The sequence below is a fragment of the Corvus cornix genome, chromosome 5 (assembly GCF_000738735.6).
Source record: "Corvus cornix cornix isolate S_Up_H32 chromosome 5, ASM73873v5, whole genome shotgun sequence".
Taxonomy (NCBI): domain Eukaryota; kingdom Metazoa; phylum Chordata; class Aves; order Passeriformes; family Corvidae; genus Corvus; species Corvus cornix.
In genome coordinates, this window is record NC_046335.1 from 40,180,694 (window position 1) to 40,202,967 (window position 22,274).

The 22,274-nt window shown below is 42.8% G+C and overlaps 1 protein-coding gene across 2 annotated transcripts; it reads right to left on the reverse strand.

Annotated features, from left to right (window-relative positions):
* Positions 1-1,081: 1,081 nt before the first annotated feature.
* On the reverse strand, positions 1,082-21,975 carry C1QTNF4 (C1q and TNF related 4). Of its 2 annotated transcripts, XM_039553293.1 has the most exons (3): positions 21,854-21,869; positions 10,751-10,944; positions 1,082-2,606 (listed from the first exon to the last, which is right to left on the reverse strand). In XM_039553293.1, the coding sequence occupies exon 3, from the start codon at positions 2,599-2,601 to the stop codon at positions 1,498-1,500; it is 1,104 nt and encodes a 367-aa protein (XP_039409227.1). In that variant the 5' UTR covers positions 2,602-2,606; positions 10,751-10,944; positions 21,854-21,869; the 3' UTR covers positions 1,082-1,497. The 2 variants fall into 2 exon arrangements, with proteins under 2 accessions (XP_039409227.1, XP_039409226.1); XM_039553292.1 differs by lacking the exon at positions 10,751-10,944 and having other exon boundaries at positions 21,854-21,975.
* Between the last annotated feature and the right edge of the window lie 299 nt (positions 21,976-22,274).

The window sequence follows — 22,274 nt, forward strand, 5'->3', positions numbered from 1 at the left end:
TGGATAAAGGCTGAGTGGGTTGGCTTCTGACTCAGATGCAAACACACTGCTTTGAACTCAGTTTTGTTAGGAGCAGTTTTAGAGCACTGCTGCCTGTTGAACGGATTATAAACTGAACTGAAGTGAAACCATGAAGATTTGTACATGCTTAAGATGGTGTACTTTTGCACTTCATGTATTTTTGGGATACAAACCAGGGTTTAGCTCAACTGAAACAGCAGTAGTGGGGCTATGATGAAGCCTCCTGTGCTCCCACTATGTCCTCAGCAGATCCCACTAGGCGTCTGTCCATCTGTCGGACTGTAGGAACACAGCAGGGTCCTCTACAGCCACAGCAGCTTCTCCACAGGAGAAACTCTTGGCAGAACTCGGCATGTACAAAACCACTGGAACATGGATGCTGAAAACCCCACCTCTGGTTCCTTCAACGCTGCCTGCATGAGGCTATTGGTGCAGCACATGGCAGGTCAGCAGCACCCTTGTGTTCAAGGGGCTCATTCCTGGGAAAGGTGACACTCCTGAGGTCAGCAGCACCCTTGTGTTCAAGGGGCTCATTTCTGGGGAAGGTGACAACCCTGTGGTCAGCAGTGCCACTGCGCCGCGTGGTACTCCTCACACATAATGTGATGAGCCTGCTCCTGATCCAAATCTTTGGAGATTTAAAAATACACTTCTTATTCTTCTTACTTACCTTGCTTCTGAGCTTTCAGAGCATGGTCCATTCATAGATTTGAGCCCTTATTTTTCACTACAAGAGCTAGATGCCTGCTCTTTTGTTTGTTTCTAAATGTATTCTTTCTATTGAATGGAAGCTGAGATTCTCAACCCCAGCTTCTTGACTCCATCTACATCAGATAAAGAAAAGCACAAACTATTGTGAAACTTGCAATAAAATCATAAGAGGTACCAACCCTTCACACACACAAATGATAAAAAACAGTGCACACAGACAGACTGGCTCAGTAACACATACTGCAGCTCACAAAAATTACCATGCTTCTCTCTCACCTGAGCTGGTACCTCAGCCAGTGACAAGCACACAAGTCTCAAAAAGTAGCAACAAATTCCAAACGGAGAACACTTAGATTTTTTGTATTTTTATTACATTCATTTTCATTACATTTATTCCCTCCCCGGATACACAAGGAAAGTCACCAGACCCTCTGCTCTCTGGATGCTGGAGATCTGCAGTAACATGACTGCAGCAGTTCTCTGATCCTCAGCATCTCACTACACTGGCCCACCCCTGCCCCCAAACTACCTCATGCTTTATGTTAAATCAAACACCAACACGGGACACACAGACACAACCCGAAAGGCCCCTCTATGGATGAATGGTGCACACAGCATGGCCCTGCAGACAGGGCACAACCGTGCAGCGTAAGGAAAGCACTGGACACACGACAGCATGCTCAAAGTAGAGGATGATATTCAAGGAGGAGCTATACCCAAGTTCATGGCACCTTGGCTCTTCTTATGCCCCCTTCACATCTGCATTTAATTATTTGACCCTTGAGGTGAGCTGGCACCTGGAAGCCACTTTGGCTGAGCCTCTGAATAGATGAGGAAGCCTGTGAAGGTGATGTACTTGCCGTGGTTGCTGTAGGCACCATAGCCATCGTGCTGATGGCTGTAGAGCCAAACGGTGTCCCCGTATTGCAGAGGCAGCATGATACTCTGGCTCTGCATCTCCCTCCTCTTGGAGTGGTTGTCATCATAGATCATGGCCTGCACCTCATTGTGGTTCTTCATCAGTTTCACTGACATAGTCTTAAAGGGCATTTTGCCAATGGTGAAGGAGAAATAGTATGCACCAGGTATACGGCATGTGAAGATGCCAGTGGAGGAATTGAAATCTTTTCCAATGTTCACGAACTCTGTATCAAACGTGATTGGCTCATGCTGGGTTTGCTTCTCATCTGTCCCCAGGAGACTTTGTGAGCGGGCAACAGAAAACGCAGAGCGAGGGTCTTGTACCCTGTTTGGTTGATCAGACAACACGTGTCGCTGTGAAGCTTCATTCTGCTCTCTGGGAAGTTGCTGAATTGTGTGAGGGTGTGGCCCAAGCTCTTGAGAGCTAAGAGCATTCTGGAAGAAGGCAGAAGTGTCTGGATAGATCAGGTAGCCATTGAAAGTTGTATAGGGGCCCACGTTGCTGTAAAGAGCGTACTTGGGATCTCCATGTAAACGCAGCCAAACTGTGTCCCCGTAGTCAAGCTGCAGCATGGCACTCTGACTGGCCACCTTCCGTTCCTTGCGGTGATGCTCATCATAGACAATTACCTGCACCTCATTCTTGTTTCTCATCAGCATGACAGACAAGTTTTTCTTCGGGTATTTCCCAACGGTGAAGGAGAAGTAGTAGGCTCCAGGTATCCGGCAGCGGAACAATCCAGTCTTGGGGTCAAAATCATTGCCGATATTCACATACACTTTGTCAAAGGTAATAACCATCTCAGAGCTCCCTTCCATGCTGCTGGTTCTGGCCACAGAGAAAGCAGAGCGAAATTCAGCACTGGTATCTGCTGGGAAGCCATCTGTAGGAAGAAAAATCATGCAGCAAAGGAGGCCAAAGATGATCTGAACGTTCAGTGTCACCATTGTATCTGAAAGAAAAAAGAAGCGCATATTTTAGCAGGAACAGCATCAATTTACAGCTCACACAGCAGTTGAAATCCAGGCCTGAATCTAGCTAAGTAGATATGAAGATCTATGTCCAAATATGGAGAAGTTTCCAGTGCGTTCTCTGAGCAGTGTGTGGGACCATACCTGAGTTCAGATCCCAGCACCACTTTTGTATTTTCCTAGTGAGAGCTAGACCTTTTTAAACCTGTATTCAGGGAAAGAAGAAGAATCTTCTCCTTTGAAAGCCTGACTATCCTACAGCTTGTCTGAAAAACACCATGTTGCTCACACTGCAGAGGGATCTCAGAGCTTGCTGGGGCTTTGCCAGAGCTCCCTTTTGTTGTGCCTTTTTTTATTCATAAGACCAAGGATGGAACAAAGCCCTACACAAACCCTGTATTATACAACTGAGATACAGCTGAAGGGCAGGGAGAAGAGGACATATGCTCTAGAGATTCTCATGCAGATGCCATTGCCTTGCAGTGCAGTAGCTGTTTCACAGGATGTGGAAGCTGGAGGCCAAGTAAGTTGTTAGATCCCATTATTCCAACATGAATCTGTGAAGAGTATAAAGAAATATGAAGAAGAAGGAATGTTTAGGGAAGGAAGGAAATTGAGAAAATTATTGAAATAATAAAAAAAAAAAGAAGGAAACCAAAATGATAAGTTAAAGGAAAGTCTCCTAAAGTGTATAGTTCCTGAGAGAAAACTGAAATACCAAAAATGGGGAAACAACTCCCTAAATGGATAATAGATCAGACATAAAAACTTCTGTGACCCCTAAAAAAGAGGGTTAAGTTAGGAGCTAATAGGGTTTTCTGCTTCTATGTTCTGTGAATTTCTTTTTTTTTTTTTTTGGACTGAGGCCAAAAATTATCTATTAGCGCTTTCAGGCTGGAAACAAAACTGCCAGTCATTCCAGTGAGAAGCTTCTCTTTCTGTCACCTCTCTGTGCTTATTAAAATATCATTCAGGCTAGGAGGCAAATGTCTGGTTTGCAGTCTGCTCCATCTGTCACCCCAAAACTGGTGCCTTGCCAGCCTGCAAACAATGAATTCACAGACCAGCAGAACAGAAGCAAAACATGCAACTCATTGGGGGGGAGGGATGAAGACAAATCCTGCATTAAAAAAGATAAAGGGGTAAATATTTGAATCATCTGAGATGGCCTAGTAATAGAATTAAAGCAGACAGAAACCACATAGACTGTGAGGTGGCAATGGGATCCTGCTTTGGCAAGATGTGATACCTAGAATCACTCACCAGCAGGAATTCAGCTTGACCCCAGTCCTTGCTCTTTTACACTTAAGAACAAAGCTGAAATCTGAGGTGCAGCTTTGATACATAAGAACCCAAGAATGAATTAAATTTTCACTTAATTACATGAAAATGGCACACTAGCAAAGACTAAAAGAAATATCCGTCCATGTCCCAGTTTTACTTTAGATCACTTCTCTCACAGAAAACTGTAGCAGGGCTCTCAGCCTAGAAAGGCTTGTAAGTTTATCAGTGAAGGGCTGAGCAAGGAGAGTTTGCTGTTCAGTGGAGCAAAGATGGGCTGCTGATCAGTGATAACACTGAGCAAGGATAACACTGCTTTTCTTAGTGCTGAAGAATGCTGTGTCCAGCTTGACCAAACTACCACCCCCACCACAAGGACATGCAAGACTGAGGCTCCTTCCTGGGAGCAGCAAGGATGTGCAGGTCCTGATAAGGAAGTGAGGGTCAGAAGTGTTGAAGAGAAGAAACTAAAAAGCTGCCAACACATTTTTTTCAGCACAAATAATATTTTGCTGAGTAAGCCTTAGAACACATAATCTAAAAAATGTGTATTTTGAATGCATGTTAAGGTCAATCACTTTATACCATAAAAGGCCAGTGCCACTTTCTCACAGCAAAGATTTCTAGCATACATCCCTAAGGTGTGTGAAGATCCTTCCCTTCAGTGGGGACACTCCTCAAGGTTATTCCTTGAGGTTGAATGAAAGAGATTTTCCCAGTTGTTGGTATGAATAAGTAACATCAATCTCTGCTTAACAATTATTCTGCTACTTTTGAGTATAATTGCTTTAACATAATTGCTTCAAAAACAGTGCACTAAACTAGTTGTTATAGCTATCCATACTGTGTAGTAAATAATTCTGATTAAGCTTTTTTCCCCCCAATCATTATTGCAATAAGTTTAAATAAATAATTGATTTTATTTATATAAATATTTCTGGTTTGCCATCCTTAATTCTGCAGGACAAAGTTGTATAAAAGCTCAATTACACCTGTGTAATTCTTTAGATATAAACAACTGACTAAGTCTGGGGCTAAGACTGTATCCAGGTGCACCTCAGCTCCTCTCTGAGAAAGAATTTAGAAAGTCAGGGAGTCCTTTCTGTACCTTGTGGCTTCTGTTTGTGAAGGGAGGGCTTCTCTAATAAACTTTGTCCAAAGCTTCCATTCTGCCTGTGACACCTCAGTATTTTCCTCCATGCCCCTGAATTCAGAATGTTTTTCCTGACCTAGCCAGCTCCTTCCAGCCTGCACTGATGGTTGCTGAGAGAGCTGACTGATGTCATTTTGAGGCCAGTCTCTATCATCTTTGAAAGGTGATGGAGATCAAAGCAGGTCCCTGCTGACTGGAGAAAGGCAATGTGGCACCCATCTTCAGAAAGGACAAGTGGCACTACATGTGAAACTACAGGGTGGTTGACCAGTTAGCCCCTCACTTTGGTCCCTGAGAAAACCATGGAATGTTCTTCTTAGAACATATTTCTAGTCAAAGGACATGTAATTTAGCACATGTTATTTAATTGAGCATAGACTGTGTCTAATCAAACTGATTGCCTTCTTGTGGGAAGAGAGCAGCAGATGTCACCTGCATTTTAGCAAGGCTTTTGTTACAGTCTCCCACAGCATTCCTCTCTGCAAATTGTGGTATTAGATATGTGGACTACTAGAAAAGTGAAAAACTGACTGTATTATCAGGCCTGAGAACTAGTATTTCATGTTTAATTTGAGGTGTCCTCTTCAATATCATTTATCAATGTCCTGAGAAGGAGAAAGAATGCCCACTGATCAAGACTGTAGATGACATCAAAACAGATGGTTGACCAATATGCTTGGAGGTACAGCTTCTGTTCAGAGGGACCTAGACAGGCTGGTGGAATGGATGGAAAAGAAATTCACTGAGGATAAATGCAAAATGCTGTACTTGGACGGACTAACCTGTACGTTGGTAGAGACTGGTGACTGACTGGCTGGGAGTCTGTCTGAAAAGGCTCTGAAGAGGATCTAGAGGTCCAGGAGAACAGTAATTTGTACCTGAGATGGTGCTGTGCCCTGCAGGCACTGGAGGCTTACAGCACTCTGGAGTGCATCAGCAGATCACAGCCAGGAACCACAGGCTGCGATTATTTCTCTTTAGCTGGCACTTGAGTGACTCCAGAAGAGGGCAGCCAAGTTGGCTAAGGTCTGGATCATCTGCCCTGTGAGGAGAGGATGATTGAACTGGGCTTGTTTAGCACAGAAAAGAGAAAACTTCAGGGGGACATAGCAGCAGCCTTCCAGCACCTTCAGTGGTTCCTGAGACAACAGTGAGAGGTACTGCACTGATGGGCATGGTGGAAGAATAAGAGACAATGGTCATCAAATCCAAAGGGGAAGACTCAGACCAGATATAAGCAAAATAATTCCATGATGAGGCAACTAAGAATGTAACAGTTTGCCCAAAGAGATTGTGATATCTCTGCCCTGGGAAGTTTACAAACAAGACTGGATTAAGACGTGAGCAGCCTGGTCTGCACTCAGTGTTGGCCCTGCCTTCAGCAGGAACTTGGACTAGAGACCTACTACATCATGATTCCTGATTCTGTAACTGAATCCCACAGCTACTGCCTTCTCACAGTTAAAATTCACTCACTAATAACCCTAGCCCTGGCACTTACATGGAATTAACCAGCTAACGGCAGGTCTAGATAGATTATTTTCCATCCAGCAAACTGAAGCATTTTCAATGGAACTATTAATCCATAGCTAAGTGTCACACATCTGCTTCCATGCTGTCTTTTTTTTTCCTTACTTTGTAGTTTATGTGTTCCTCAGGTCAATGACTCTCTCTCTTCCCATGTCTGTACAGCATTTGGCTACTGCTGCCATTTAAACAATAATAATAGACCCTAATATCCCACCAAGAACTAAATCCCAAACCGTCACACTCGTAAGCTCAGCTTCTGGTTCAGCAGTATTATCTTTGCAGAATGCTATATCTAACATGGCAGGCTCATTCCAGCTTTCAGCTTAGAAAACCAAGCCCTAAAGGCAACTTTATAAGGGCTATTAGATGTTTCTGATTCGTACTCATTCATTGTTATTCCAGTGAGCACCATGGTGTGGCTGCACGAAGAACGAGGATGACTGTGACATGGCTGTATGCTCTTGAGAAAACAAATGACAGGGAAGGATTTGGCATTTGCATTTTTACCAACCAGCCTGCTTCTCTAAAATGCTGCCTGTGCTCCAGACCTTGCTCAGTATATCCAGGAGTCAGGGAGGATACTGCAAGCACATCACTGCTGGCCAAAAATCACAGAAAGACAAAACAGCTTAATAAACTGTGTAGTGAATCTGACCTTATGATTCTTCAAATGACCACTATCCTTGTTTCTGTTTGAAAGCTAATTTCTCTGTGATAAGGTCACTATTAAATGTTGGATCACTCAATACAGTTGCAAAGACCCTCTGCTGCTGCTGTCCCTTACTTATCAGCTCTTTTCAAAAACAAGTAGTTTAAATAAGGCAGTTAATTATGCTGCGTTTCCATTAGCAAGTTGTTTCCTTGACAGCTCCCACTCACCACTTTCAGCACTATTTATGTTCTTTTAAAAATAATTTAGAAAGTATCTAATAACTGCCTCTCACACTAAAGCAGTCTAAGAATAATTTGCCAATCATTAGGAAGACTCATCTAGCTGCAGGGGTGCCATAAACAGAGGCAACTCAAGAGAACTTTTGCATTTGAGTACTGTCATAGTAATTCTGAAAGACAAAGCTGCCAAAATGCCCTGTTGCTCCCCCCAAAATTGTTTCTGGTGCCCAAGTCTCTTTTACTGGTGTAGTTTTCTTCTGGCAGGGAAGAGATAGCACCGGGGATGTGAAGCTCGCCATGGACACTGTGGCATCACCTTAGGTTCATGCTATGACAGAAGCTCTAAAACTGAAGAGTGATGTGAAAGACCCAGGCTAGAGATGGAAAGTGGGACTTCAGCATGTGGCAGCTGTGTTATTCTCATTACATTTACATATGAATTAGGGCCCTTTGTGCCCTACCCTTCCATTCCTTATTGTCCCAACACCACAGAAGCATGCAATGAAGCTAAGTACACCCAAGGGATAAACTACGTATGCTACTGCATCTACTCTAGGCAGTACCAGCAGGGACAGCAGCCCACAGAGAAGTCAAGAAACTAATTTTGGAATAGGAGGCACAAAACACATGATACAGCTAAACAATTCTCAAGGTCACTGGCATTAAATTAATGACCTGAAAAGAAGAAGCTAAAGTGGTACTGACTCAGATAGCAGAACACGAGCTGCAAAACTTTCTTGAAAAGAAAGTCAGAATTCACCATTCGCATGACCCAGGAAATTTTAATAGTTTTGTGTTTGCTGGAGGTGATTTTTCTGTCCTGGAACAGAATCAATCCACCAGTGAAAAGACAATTAGTTTTACTCTTCTATTGAGACACATGGATTTACAAAAGGACATTCAACAATAGAAAGGTCACCCCATTTCTACACTTGCAGGACAGACCTACTTGTGAAACCCACAAGGGTTTTCTTTTTATTCCAAAATATTAATTATCCAGATTCCCTAGTCCTACCTTATGCAAGAGTCCTTTAATTTCAGTGGGAGTTTTGCCAGGAATATCACTGAAGAATGAGATATGAAACAAAATTGAAGCAGTATGGTTGGATCAGCTGATACTAAAAGGTTTTTTAAATCCTGTAAGCTGCAGGAGCAAAGCCCTGCTCTTCCTAGCTCTCACCCATATATTTAAGGACAGCTGCAAATGTTTCAATTATTTGAATCAGTGAAAGCCTTGGTAATGAATATCCTTCTTGAACTATAGTTAGTAAGATTTTTTTTCCCAAGATACCACATACTGTCTGTTCCACTCATCCAGTACAGATTAAGAGCATCAGATAATGATGCAAATGCAGCGGTTCTTCCAACATCAAAGAGAAATTAATTGTAGCACATCCTCAAAAGCAAAATCTGTATAAAGAGTACACGAGTAACAAAATCAGTGATTCACTTACAGCTCTGGCCTTTCTCTGCTTTTGATGAATGTGGTTTTTTTTAACTCTGGCACAATCCTGGGAGGCAAGACATTGTCCAAAGCATTCAGGATGCCTTTTGGAAACGGTAAGTCACGCTTTGAATGACAGACATGTATGGAATTAATATAGAAAGTGTTTAATTTTGAATGTTTCCTTGAGTCAAGGGAGAGTCCTTTAACATAATAAACCAGCTTCTGTGTGCTTAAAGATCTGTGGAGAGGCAAAAATTATTTTCCAAGTGCCTTAACTCCAACCATATTCAGGAAAAGGAAATGGAGAGACTTTTTTGGCAGCAGCCACTACTGTTAGCCCGCATTTCAGAATATGAATTAAGCCTGCTATTTCAACTGAAGCCCTAAAAACTCTGTTTAAGCTAAAATGATGTTATGTAAAATGATGTAAATTCACTGACCAAAAGGAAAACACGAGAGTTCTGGCATTAAGATTTTTCTCCTTTAACAACATTCGAGAAAATCTGTCATACACATTTGAAGTGCCAGGATTACACACTGCATCTGCCATTTTGGCTACTATGTATATTTAAAAATACATTAATTTAGACAGACAAAATGGTGTTTTAGTAGAGAAGATGGCTGAATAAACCCCAGGTGGGAGCAAGGAGTTACCCCAGCAAACGAATGCTTTAAGATGTAAACATTTTTTCACATGCTTTTCTAAATGAACACATTACACAAATCCAACCATCCACCACATACACACTGCTCAAGAAAACAGGACTAAAACTTCAAAGCAAAGAAACATACTCCAACACTGGTCAGAAGTGGAAGAACAGAAAACATTGCTAGAACATTTGAGTTTAAACTGTACTTCATAGAATGTGTTGAATACTATAAAGTTGTTTTGCACATGCAGTTAAACCAACTGTTGATAAGCAATCATTGAAATTACACCAGCAATAAATAGTGAAAAAACTAGTCATTGCTGGGAAGGAGTTCAGTGACAAACAGCTTCTGTGAAAGCAGAGGCCAGACGAGACTGGAAACCACATCTTGAGAAAACCAGAAGTCTGTTGCTGTGCAGTGTTTATTTACCACTGCTACCTTTAGACATAAAACACTGAGACCATTTCAACAGTGGGAATTTTCACATGGATCCCATTACAGTTACAGTACTGCCAAAGTTAAACCACCTCTTTTCTCACTCCCAAACATAATTTCCTTTCTTAAACTGGTTCATGAGTGCATTTCTTTTACCTGGTGTGCACAAGAGATGCTGAGACTGTGCAATAAGGCTTTATTGGAGCATCCCATCTCTCCAAGCAGGAACCATATTGCTGCACCAGAAGGCAGATCACACTGGCATAAAGGATTAACAAAGAGTCTGGCCTGGAACACCAGGAGGTATTTTGATAGGTAAAAGAAAGTATCTGACACTTTGGCAGTGATACCATAAAGATCTCAGTTAAGACAGTGAGAGAGGAAGGCCCCAAAGGCAGACTGCACACTACAAACAAATTCTAGAGAGAGAGGACTCAGAGAAGTCAGAGGATGGAGTAGAGGGCAATTTCCTTGTTCCAGGTGGCAGGGCTAGAAGCCACGTAGCAGGAGGACTTTCCCACAAAAGTTCTGGGTTTTTTTGCCTGTGGAGGTAAAACCATGTGAAGCATAAGGACACTGCCAGAGAGACTGTACCAGTACCCCTACTGGGATAACAGACACTTTATGAGAAAGAATGCTGAGTGCAGTTCAGTGCAGTTCAGGCTATTCCAAAGGCAAAATGATTCTTTAAAAATGAACAAGACTTATTTACGGGGGTTTTATTTTAAGCTTCTCACCTGGTTTAAGATATTTAAACGTAATATCCTGGATGTGGATATTAAAGATGTTTGAGTGAGTCCAGAGGAGGGCCACAAAGATAACCAGAGGGCTGGAGGACCTCTTCTCTGAAGATTGGCTGAGAAAGCTGGATTTGTTCAGCTTAGAGAAGGCTTCAGAGTGACCTTATTGCAGCCTTCCAGTACCTAAAGGGCTACAAGAAAGCAGAAGAGGGACTTGTCACAAGGTCATGTAGAGATTGTATGAGGGGGAATGGCTTTAAACTGAAAGAGGGTAGGTTCAAATTAGATATTTATAAAAAAATCTTTATTGTAAGGGTGGTGAAACACTGGAACAAGTTGCCCAGAGAGTTGTGGATGCCTCACCCCTGGAAGTGCTCAAGGCCAGGTTGGATGGGGTTTGGAACAACCTGGTCTAGTGCAAGGTGTTCTTGCCCATGGCAGGGGGGGTTGGAACTAAAGGATCTCTAAGGTCCCTTCCAATCCAAATCATTACACGATTCTATGATTCTATGAAATAAAATGGTTTTATTTCATCATCAGACAAAACTGGAATGAACAAGCACGACCCAGTTGGTACTACAGCAGTGCTAAAGGAGAAGGTGAAGAGGAAGGTAATGACTATACAAATGAGAGACTCTTAAGAGGCAAAGAGGAAGAAAATTTAGAAGTGTTTACAGAAGACTTTTCTGGGTTGGAGACAAAAACTGGGAACCTAAGGAAAATGCAGACGGGTTCAGCATCACAGACTACTGTCGTAATTTTTCTCTTTTAGTAAGAGTTTGTACAGGAAAAAGATACATGTTTTTTCCCAATAACTTATGAAGCATGGAGACTTTAAAGGGTTCATACAGAAAGAAAAACTGTTTAGAAAGCCCCACTGATCACAAACTTATTAGGGCTTTCCGGAAGTGGCAGGATAGTTCACATCCTTGGGGACATTTGAAAAAAAAAATCTCTGCTTTGAACTCAGTTGCATAAACTGAGCTGTGAGTGCCAAAGTGGAAACACTAGGTAGGCAGAATGACATTGGAATCAGTACTCTGGAATCCACTCGAATTCTAGCCCCTTTATTCTTTCTGTTTTACTGTTACACATCATGACTTTTTCTAGCAGTTTTTCTACACTACTCCCAGTGAAGTAAAGTTTTGCTCTCAGGAAAATCTCCACTCCCTCTGCTAACAAATGAAAGTCCAGCAAGAGTTGAGAGACCATCAGTAGGTGTTTACTATAGGTAAATTTACCTACGGTATAGATAGATATTTGTCTTTTTTTGAACCACACTTTCCTCTATGCACCTAAGGAAGTTTCCTTCACCCTCCATCACGCCCACCAGAAGAGGAGGCTCCTGGGCTGTTCTCAGAGCTGATGCTGTATTTGTCAATTTTCTTTAAATCCTTAGTTGTAACAAATACTTAGAGACATTAAAGTAAAGGTCATCAAGATGAGAGTAAGTATTCCAGTTAAACACAGGCTGTACAGACTTTCCTTCCTGTTCCATGTTGCCTTCCACTTCTATTCACATTCCCAGTCATCCAGCAGCATGGTATAGCACCATCAGCTGGGCAACATCTTGCAGTGATTCTTTCATGTTCTTCTCTCATTTCCTCACAAAGAATGAGAACAACTGTTAATAGTAGGTTTATTTGTCCAGGACCTAATAGGAACCTGTGGAACCTGAGCCCCACAAAGAGGTGTCAAAGAGGAAAGCAATTTTGACTGTCTCTGCATTACAGGAATTGAAACTTTTGTGTTACACCTTCCTGTTGAAGACTGTTGTACTTGAAATTGTGATGATATTACAAGAGATATTGGAACCTGTGGTGTGCTCTAGAGGCTTGTTCATTGTCCTCTCTGTAATGGTTTTATGTCTTCAATTTTCTTTCTGTGTGTCTGTGCTCTAGAGGCTTGTTCATTGTCCTCTCTGTAATGGTTTTATGTCTTCAATTTTCTTTCTGTGGGTCTGTGCTCTTGCACTTTGTATCAGCCAATATATGATTTTAATTTAACTGCAGTGTAAGGTCCCAATCAAACAAAGAACAAGTTTTAGACTTTTCTTTTCTGTTTTCTTTTATAGCTGCATAGCTACACCTTCTCTCTCTTTCTCACTTCAGTGGGCAAATAATCATCATTCTTTCATGGAACTCTGCACCTGCAGAAGTTGCTTTCAAACCCTTCCTCCACTCACTGGAATGTTGCCCTCCAGTCATTTCTCTAAGACTTGCCACATCACCCACCTGAGTAACAGCTAGAGGGAATATGCTGGTTCTTGCTGGTTGATCATCAAATCTCAAGTTAGGATGAACCTGTGGAGTCCAGTAGTAGTCCCCTATGGGAACTAATGGATAGCTGAGTGCCAGCTGGGATTACATGCCATGACAGAAAAAAAAACCCTTTTTGTTTTATAATTATGTCTGAACTCACTGTCTGCTATGAGCTGATTTAGCAATCCAAAAATTTTCACAGGTTGGGTGAATCTGGTCCCCATCCTGATTACTTGCAGTTAACAGAAAACTTTCAGAAAGGATGAGATTAGTTTTACTTTGCTTGATAAATCAACTTCTAACACTGTGTTTTATCAACGGAAACATTGCTTTGGTCATTTTATCCACCAAAGGCTACACTACAATATACCCTGAGAAAATGTTACATGCCATTGACTAGTGTTCTCTGACAGCAGGCTTTGCAAATCCATCTGAAAAAACTCTTCATGTACTGGGGCATTTTCCTACAGGAATGCTCCTTTCCTTGTGAGTTCTTTAGCTTGTCTTGACAGGTAAGTCAGGAAAACATGCTGTCTTTTAACATCTGCCATCACACTCAGCCAAAACACCACATTCATTTCTTTTCAAGCCCTGCTGTTTCATTACTGTAAAGAAACTCAGAGAACACTGAATTGCACTGCAGTGCTGCTCTTCACTGTCAACATGCTGCAACATCTCAATTTGAAAATTCACTGAGCTCTAGTTTAGTGAAGAAGGTGATAAAAGGCATTAAGATCCATGTATCTTTCATCTCTGCTCTGGCATTTTCATTTCTGCCCCTCCTCCTGCTGGGTCAGGACACAGACCTGGAGCCAGAGAACAAGCATCATGCACTCAGCAGAGGCCAGTATTATTCCAGAATGAAAACTCTGTGTGGGGATAAAGGGGTGTCAGTCAAAGTCCACATGTGCTAATGAGTCTTTTTTCTGGTCCTGTTCTCCAACTGTCCAACAGGATCATAGAATCATAGAATTCTTTGGGTTGGAAGACATCTTAAAGATCATCTAGTTCCAACCTTCCGTCATGGGCATGGACACCCTCCACTAGACCTGGTTGCTCAGACCCCCATCCAACCTGGCCTTGAGCACTTGCAAGGATGGACATTCACAACCTCTCTGGGCAACCTCTTCCAGTGCTTCATCACCCTCACAGGAAAGAATTTCTTCCTATTATCCATGATAATCCTGTTGTTTTTGTACCCAGTGAATTGGTAGACAGATCAAGAAACAATCATTGAAAGAATAATCACTGCCTGTGACTACTCTCATTTTTGTTACCAGACACTGTCTTGAGATAGAGACTTCCCCTGGTATGGAACAGAAGTTCTTGATGAACAATGAAATTCTTCAATACATATAGTGATCTTCAACATCAATTGTTTTTAATGAATCAGATTTATCCAATACTTGTCCCAGTAGGACTCTTTCTTTTATATCTACAGATACACAATTAAAAGTAGCAAAGTAAATCAGCAGGGTTAGTAATTGTCATGCTTATTAATACTGACACTTCACAACCAGCAATGTGTAGTTCCCCATTTTTGGGAGTCTTACCTGCCAAATTCCTTGTGGCAAGACCTCTCTGAGGAAAATCTATAGACAGCTGCAACCTGAGCTCTTTCAAGTTTTTAGCCATTTTACTAGCAATTATTTCTCAGAAGGCTAGAGCTGTTGCAAATGAGACAACCCAAGGCTGTGAATTGATAATTGATATCTTCAGGAAAACCACAGTTTCTGCTTCCACTTTTAAAACACTGAGCATATTTTGGTCCATTGATTTAATCAGCTTGTCATCTTTTTCAACAGGGAACTGTGAAGTTCCTCCCCAACACCCTCTATAAGTCAAGTTTTCACTTCACAAGTTTTTGAACCTGGATTTTTCTGTGACAGTCTGACACAGAGGTGCTGCCGCCTACAAGGCAGAATCTACTGCCCTGGATGGAGGGACAGAGAGAAGCATTTGCTGAACAATGCCCTCAGTACACATATACCTTTACAAAGCTTTTCCAATATCTGCTTTCTAGCTTTATATCGTTTCCAGTGTATAAAAAACGCCAGTCCCCTCATAATGGCAGCAGAAATGCTTGTGTGACTATTTCTGTAAAACTCCATCTGCACTGGGGAGCTACTGGTAAAAGGCTTTGGCATTACCACCAAAAAGCGCTGCTGGACACTGCTGTTCCCTCATCAGCTGCTCATTCACAGTGAGGAAGTGCTCAGTGCCTATCAAGTGCTCACAGATTCCTGGCTCACGTGTGTGACCAGCCAGTTTTCTCCCAGGCAAAATTGCCTTTGACAGCTTGAAGCTGATGCCTCTGATTTTGCTCACAGGAAAATAATTTTGTTAAAATACTGAAATAACAACTGAAGCAATGCTTTGGCAGGTTTTACCTGACTTTTAGACCCTAGCTGAACATAACATAAAGAACATGAAGGATATGGCTGCTCTGAACCCTGTTATGCAGATGCTTCATTTAAAGCAGGCTTGGATATCATTACTTTGCATTAAGTACAGAGCTCATACTGAAAGTAGGGCCATTTGCAGCAGCCTACACAATTTCCTCACAACCACACTGAGAAATTCCAGTCATGTACCCGAAACCCAAATGTTCATATTCAGTTCATATTTCAAGACAGTGCTTCCTCTATTCAAATTCTTTCAGTCCCCTACCTTCCTTGTAGCTACTTCTGTCTAACACCTCTCCTTTTCAAGACAATTATCAACATTTTCCACTAGGAGAAACATTTACCATCTGCAGAATCCCCACCAGCATGTTTAATATTTTTCTGCACAGCCTGTCTCAGATTTCCTCCCAAGTTTCCTAGAGAATAACCCCCTCACCTTGTTGCCTCCTTCTAAGAGTAAAAATAGGATTTTTTACATTAGCTATATTTTCTTTATTACCTTCCAGAGCCACCTTGTTCTAAAGCTAAACTTCCTTAGCATTGGATCCCAGTAAGGCTTCTTTTGGATACCCTTTGTGTCTCTCAAATAAAGAGTGTTTCATACACTCCTATGAGAAGTAAAGACAGTAAAGGGAAGGATGGGAAGAGAAATGAGGAAATAAACTCAGGCAAAGTGGTACAAGCTGATGTGAAGCACTGCTCAGTCCTTGAGTGGAAGGGATGTGAATTCACTTTGAAATATCTGGGGCATCAAGTGACTGGCTTTCTAAGCATATAATTATTTTTCCCAAGGCATTCCCACAGTAATGCAAGATGGGGGGAGGGGGAAAATCCATCACAGCTTATATAGTGTCATGGTTTGTGCTCATGTGTCCCAGAGTAAATAAAAAATGAGGATTTCCATCAATTTATGGATAATTCCAGCCTAAGAGTGTTTAAATTACAAGAGATTGTTATGCTAGTATGTTCACTGAGCAACAGCTCCATGAAAACAGGCTAGTAAAAAGTGCAGCCAAATTTTCATTTTCTCCTTGTCTTGTTCATTCAACACAGATTCTTCCCAGCAGTTGCTTTGTAGCCTTTCAGTCCTAGGGAGTACCTGTTTTCATAGAAAAAATTCCCTATTGCCTGCTTGGTATAAAAACACTTCCACTCCTCCCGGTACGTCTTTAACTTCTCTAAGACCTTTTCTTTTTGTCTGAGTGCCAAGGTCTAAAGCCTGAGGAGAGAGAAAAATCCCTCTCCCTTTAGAAGATTAAAAAATTATTTGGTTGGACTCAGAATGTGTTCTATTCAGGATCTTACGTGCAGCCCACCACTGCAGCATCCAAAAGAGTTGATCTCTTTCTTCTTTCTACCTGTCTCCTCAGAGAGATCCAGGATTTTTCATCATGCACAGGGGACTGTCTGTTCATTTATATTAAACAATATATGTTAAACCATGAATACTACAGGACCTAGATTTTCTCTCCCTGGAGAAATGCCTAAAAATATAAATCATGGGACTATGTTTTATTTTATTCCTATTCTGAATTCCATGATTTTATTTTTTTTTACCTCTAAAAACCATTTTTGGACTACAACCTTTCATTCAAGGAATAAAATACCAGAAGAGTTGTATTTTCAGTTCAGGTAATTTTACTAACTGCTAATCTTCATTAATTTTTCTTCTTCCATAGCACTATTTTCAGCATTCACGGACTCAGTCAAGCATCTGCTCCAGAGAAATCAGAATGTCCCATTCCTTCCTTTTTCTTCCAAAAAGAGAGACCTCTTCTGTCTTCTAGTAAGCTCTTACTCCTCTTTCAGGCTTTTTTCAGAAAGAGTTGGTCTGTGGTCTTGTTGCTGTGATATACCCCTGTATATCAGACAAACATCAGAACAGGGCCAGCAGACTTCTTTCATTTAATTTACACGAAATGATCACGTTGCCTTCATAAAATGATAGAAGAATGGTCTAGAGGAGAACTTTAGACATTAAACAGTCCAGGGTGCTTTCCCATGATAGGATCACTAGCCTTATTGGATTCTTCACAGATGATTGTCTAAGCTGTTCTTAAAATGTCATCAGAATCTCCCTAGATCAAATATTTGACAGTTTTTATTGTCCTAGGTCCTGGAAGATTATTCTCTTAGTTTAAAATAATCATCCTTTCTGCTGCTTCTTGCTTTCTACTCCATCCACCATGAGCCCAAAGAAAAGATCATTCCCTCTGCTATTTTTTATCTGAAGACTGTTATATTCCCCTGTCAAATTTCTGGTCTAAAAATTACAGTTATTTCAAATCATCTTGCAGGTCACATTTTTCTGACCTGTGATAAGTCCTGCTGCCCACCTCTGGACTCCCTCTGATTGAATTGCACCTGTCTCAAAGTGCAGTAATCAAAACTTTGCCCAGCCTCCAAGATGAGGCTTTAGCCTCAGAGCAAAAGGATTACTTCACGTCTTCCAGACCTCCATGTCTTTTACATATCCTAGCAAGATGTTTGCCTTCATTTGCAACAGCATGACACTGACTCATGTTCAGCTTGTGATCTATCATAACAGATTCTTTTCTGCATAGTTGCAACCTAGTCATTTACTTCTGTCTTGTACTTATGTGGTTGGTAATTTCTTCCTTATTGTAGTACTTTGTATTTATCCCTACTGAACTTCATTCTACTCTTTTCCTAGAAGTTCTTCCAATTTGTTGGAAAATTTTTGAATTCTAATCTTTTCCTCCAGCATATTTCGAGTGTCACAGTTTTCTGTCCCTGGAAAATGTGATATACCCACTCCTTACATTACCATCCAGGTCCTGTAAGAAAACACTGACCAAAAGCAGATCCAGGACACCCCAACACAGCTACTGTGTCAGTGTTAAGCAGCTTGTGGCCTCTCTGAAGGACTGGCACATACTAAAAGCATACAGATTATGAGCTCTGAATCTTCTGATATTATTTAAAGAAGACCTGCCTGTTCAGATAATCACGTTTACCCAGTTATAGGCTCCTTCACCTGCTATGCCCCACACCTCACCAAAGAAAATATTTGCATTAATGTGCAACCATAGTGAAGAATCTCAACTTTTACATTAAAAAAATCCAAAACCCAAATGAAATCTCTCACTCTTATTCTACAAATAGCCTTTAATAGATAAACTGAACAAAAGCCAATTCTGTTAGAACCTGCTGGAATACTGACAAAACAAATGGGAAAGATGTGACCATTTCTCTTCGTAGATTTAAGGATATACTATAAATGTCCTAATTTATTACATTCACTGGAGTTACAACAGCAGCATATGCTTTGAGGGCAGCACCAGGGGAGCTGGCTGATTTCAGTGGATTGAACATTTCCTTTGCATCTGCTCTTGACCAATGACTGCAGGATCTTTTCCTCGGAGCATAAATGCCAGCCATGGCGGTCACAAGCAGGCACATTGCAGACAGTAAGCCTTTGTGTACATTGGAATAAAGATGATCTGGTATTCCTCCTGACAACAGAGGCTTAACTCTCTCATCTAGCCCCGACTCTTATTCCAGTAGTCACTACCACAGAGTCCCCAGATTCCTTAACCCAATCTGGATAGTTTTCCTGGCACTGTGGCTGAGGCCCTGGCACAGCAGAAAACATGCATGGTGTGAATTAACCAGCTGGAGGGTAAAGAGGGAGAAATAGGGCTTTATGAATTTTCATCGTTTCACTGTTTGCACTGTTTTTAGTAATCAATTATTAGCCCCGGGAGTAATCCCTTACTACTTGCTCTGTGATCATCTGATTCTGGCAGTGTTACCTCTGCTGGAAACCTCAGACCTTTGATTAGATGCAGCAGGAATTCCTCCTTTGTTCTTTAACCTGTCTGGAGGAAGCATGCAACTAGAGAGAAGCTTTACAGGGACAAGAAAGAACTCAGGGGTAGACCTGGTATTGAGGGAGCACCAGCAGCACAGCAGCGGTGTAGTACTGGCTTATCTCATTTGAACCTCATGCAAATTTCCTTATCTAGGAGACACAAAAGGTACAGGAAAGCTGGAAGGAAAAACAAAGTCCTGGCTTTACTTCCACTTGGATTGGTTGACCAACAGGATCTTTACCATATTTCTGAGTGCCAAACGAGAAGTAAGAGGCTTTTAATTTCTAGTGGGTGAAAATCAGAGCCAGTATTTCAAATGTTTTAAGATGAACTATCAAATGACCAAGCCTTAATGTCTTCCAAGACAGTAAAAAGAACCTCACCCCTACAGACCAGTCAATAAACTGTAATTCAGTGAAACATAATTTTCCTTAACTGTGTACCTTGGAATAGAATGCAGTTTCATACTTTGGTGATTTAAAAAGGTGGCTGAATGGAAGATTTCTGGAGTAAAACCCACCAAATCCTAAAATCTGACCTCAGATGCTGATAACAAAGTCCTAGACTTCAGCATCTGTAAGACTCTAGCAATTTTAAACCCTCCTTTTCTCTCTATTCTTTTGCCTAAGAGTCAATGCAGAGATGAGTATCTCTTGGAGGGAGATGTTTCTCAGTTGAAAATATTATACTCTCAGAGGTACTCACCTCCTTGAAAATCTACTGTCACTATCGTATCAGTTCATTTCAACACTTTCTGCCTGTAATTAACCATAAGAATGGGTGAAATTCTGGCACAATGACAGCGATCACTCAGAGACTCACTGCACGTCTGCTTCCGCCAGCACTGGCCTCTTTTTCTTTTGGTCTTCATATTACAGGGTGCTCTGCACAGACGGTTCAAACTATCTTGTCTCTTTACACCTTTGACATATCATTTTTCTCTGCATGCCTGTGTTCATCTAGGTTACTATTTTACACAAGTGTTCCAAGAGCTGGTGATGAACAAGCCATGTTTCTGCTCTTCCAAAAGACACCTTTTATTAAAATGGAGGCTATAGAAGCTATCCTACACTCCGTGACTACAGGTCACAGGATAGTTATCCCATTTTCTCTTAAGTACGCTGCCATTGTGGGCCCACCCAGTCTTCTGTATTTGGAAAACATGAATGGTTCACAGTTTATGAATGCAGAGCACAGCACAGTGGATAGATGATTACACAAGTAAAATATAGACAATAACAACACAACAAAAACATAAATAACAACAAACAGGGTTCCGAGATTTGGCGCCAAATCTCTGGTTCCAATGTATTTTATTTCTGCATCTGCTTCTTCATCTACAAAACAGCAAATGTCTGTAATACCAACAAATTATCAGATTTAAACCAATTCTATATCGAAGCCATAGGTTCTGCATTATGGTAACCAAATGCCCTCTGGAGGCATTGCTTCTTTCAGATGGAAAAGATAGAACTCATCTGTAGAGCATAGTCCACGAACCATTCAGTACCTTGAATTACAGCTTTTTAGAGGGAAACAGAAGGAATGCACAGGGTAATGCTGCTCTGCTGGGAATCCTCATTCTTCCTCGGCATACCTCCTAGTGCTACAAATTAACCCTTAAAAATGGCTAGACAAGCAAACAGCTGCCATGTGCCTAGATAGGATTGCAGCCTCACTGGCAAAGTGTTTCAAACTCTTGTTACACATCATGTCCCTGGAGAAGAGAAACTGCAGAAGGTTGCAATAGCATCAGAATGAATAATTGAAGCTCGGCTCATTCAGAATGTGCATAAACGGAAGGGTCACAATGCTGCCTTCTAGTCAGCCGGCAGCGCAGAAACTCACCAGTGCCTAATAGAAACATCATCTGGAGATACTGACCTACTTCTCTAAGAGCTTTTAGGCAGTGGGTTGAGGAGATGACAGTAGGATGGCCAAGTACACAGAGGATTAAGTCATATTATCTAACAGAAAATTGTACATTACAGAATTAGTTGCATATGCTACTCTTGGGAAAACCCTCGGGACTTAGTTCCACCGAGAAACTAGAGATTCATGCAAGATTAATGCTATTTCCCACCTGAGAAACTGTCCCTGTGGGAATTTGCCAGGATGCTCTTCCCCATGGCGAGTCCCTGGGAGATTTTCCTACCTGGGCTCCACGACAAGTGGGGCCAAAATTGCATACCCTTTCCCACACAAAAACTCTACAGCCATTTAATATTGGAAATGAAAGGTGTGAGGGAAGGTAATTCGGGCATTTCCCGCTATTGTCCAGCCGCTCGGTGGGAACGGAAGGAGCGCAGCCCGCCCGGGCGGCCGCCCGCGCCCTGCCCGCCGCCCCGAGGGCCCCGGGCTGGGACACCGCAGCGTGCCCCGAGCGCAGCCCGCCTTCTCCAGGACCACGGCGGCCGCCGCCAGAGCCCTGACGGTCCCTCCGGTCCGCACCGGCGGCCTCCCCTCAGGAGCCGCCGGGGCCGGGCCCGCCCTCGGCCCCACTCCCATCGCCCCTGTCCGAGCGGGGGATCCCATCTCAATCCCCGGCCCTGCAGGCGCAGCCCGGCCCCACCGGTGGTGGCTCCCCCGGCACGGTACCTGCTGCGCCCCGCGGCGGCGGCTCCGCGGCGGCGGGTCTGAGCGCGGCTGGAGCGCGGTGCGGAGCGCGGGGCCGCGGCGCTGCCTGCGCACTGACAGCTCGGGAGCCGCGGCGGCGGCGGGGGCCGGGGCTGGGAGGGGGCTCGGGCACCCGGGGCTCCGGCGCCGAATCAGTGACGGGAGGAGGGCCAGGGGGCGGGCGGGAGAGGGGAAGGGGAGGGGGCGGCGGGGCGAGGGGCTTGGAGCCCCTGTCACCGCCGCAGCCCGGGCGGCCTCCGGGAGGCGCCGGCGCCCGCGGGCGCTGCGAGCCGGGGAGCGTGTGGGTGACCGAGCGATGCGGCGGTGTGAGGAAGCCGGGCTGGGCTCCCCGCTGCCTTCCCGGGAGGAGAGGGCGCTGGGAACGGGCGCCGCGGGATTATGC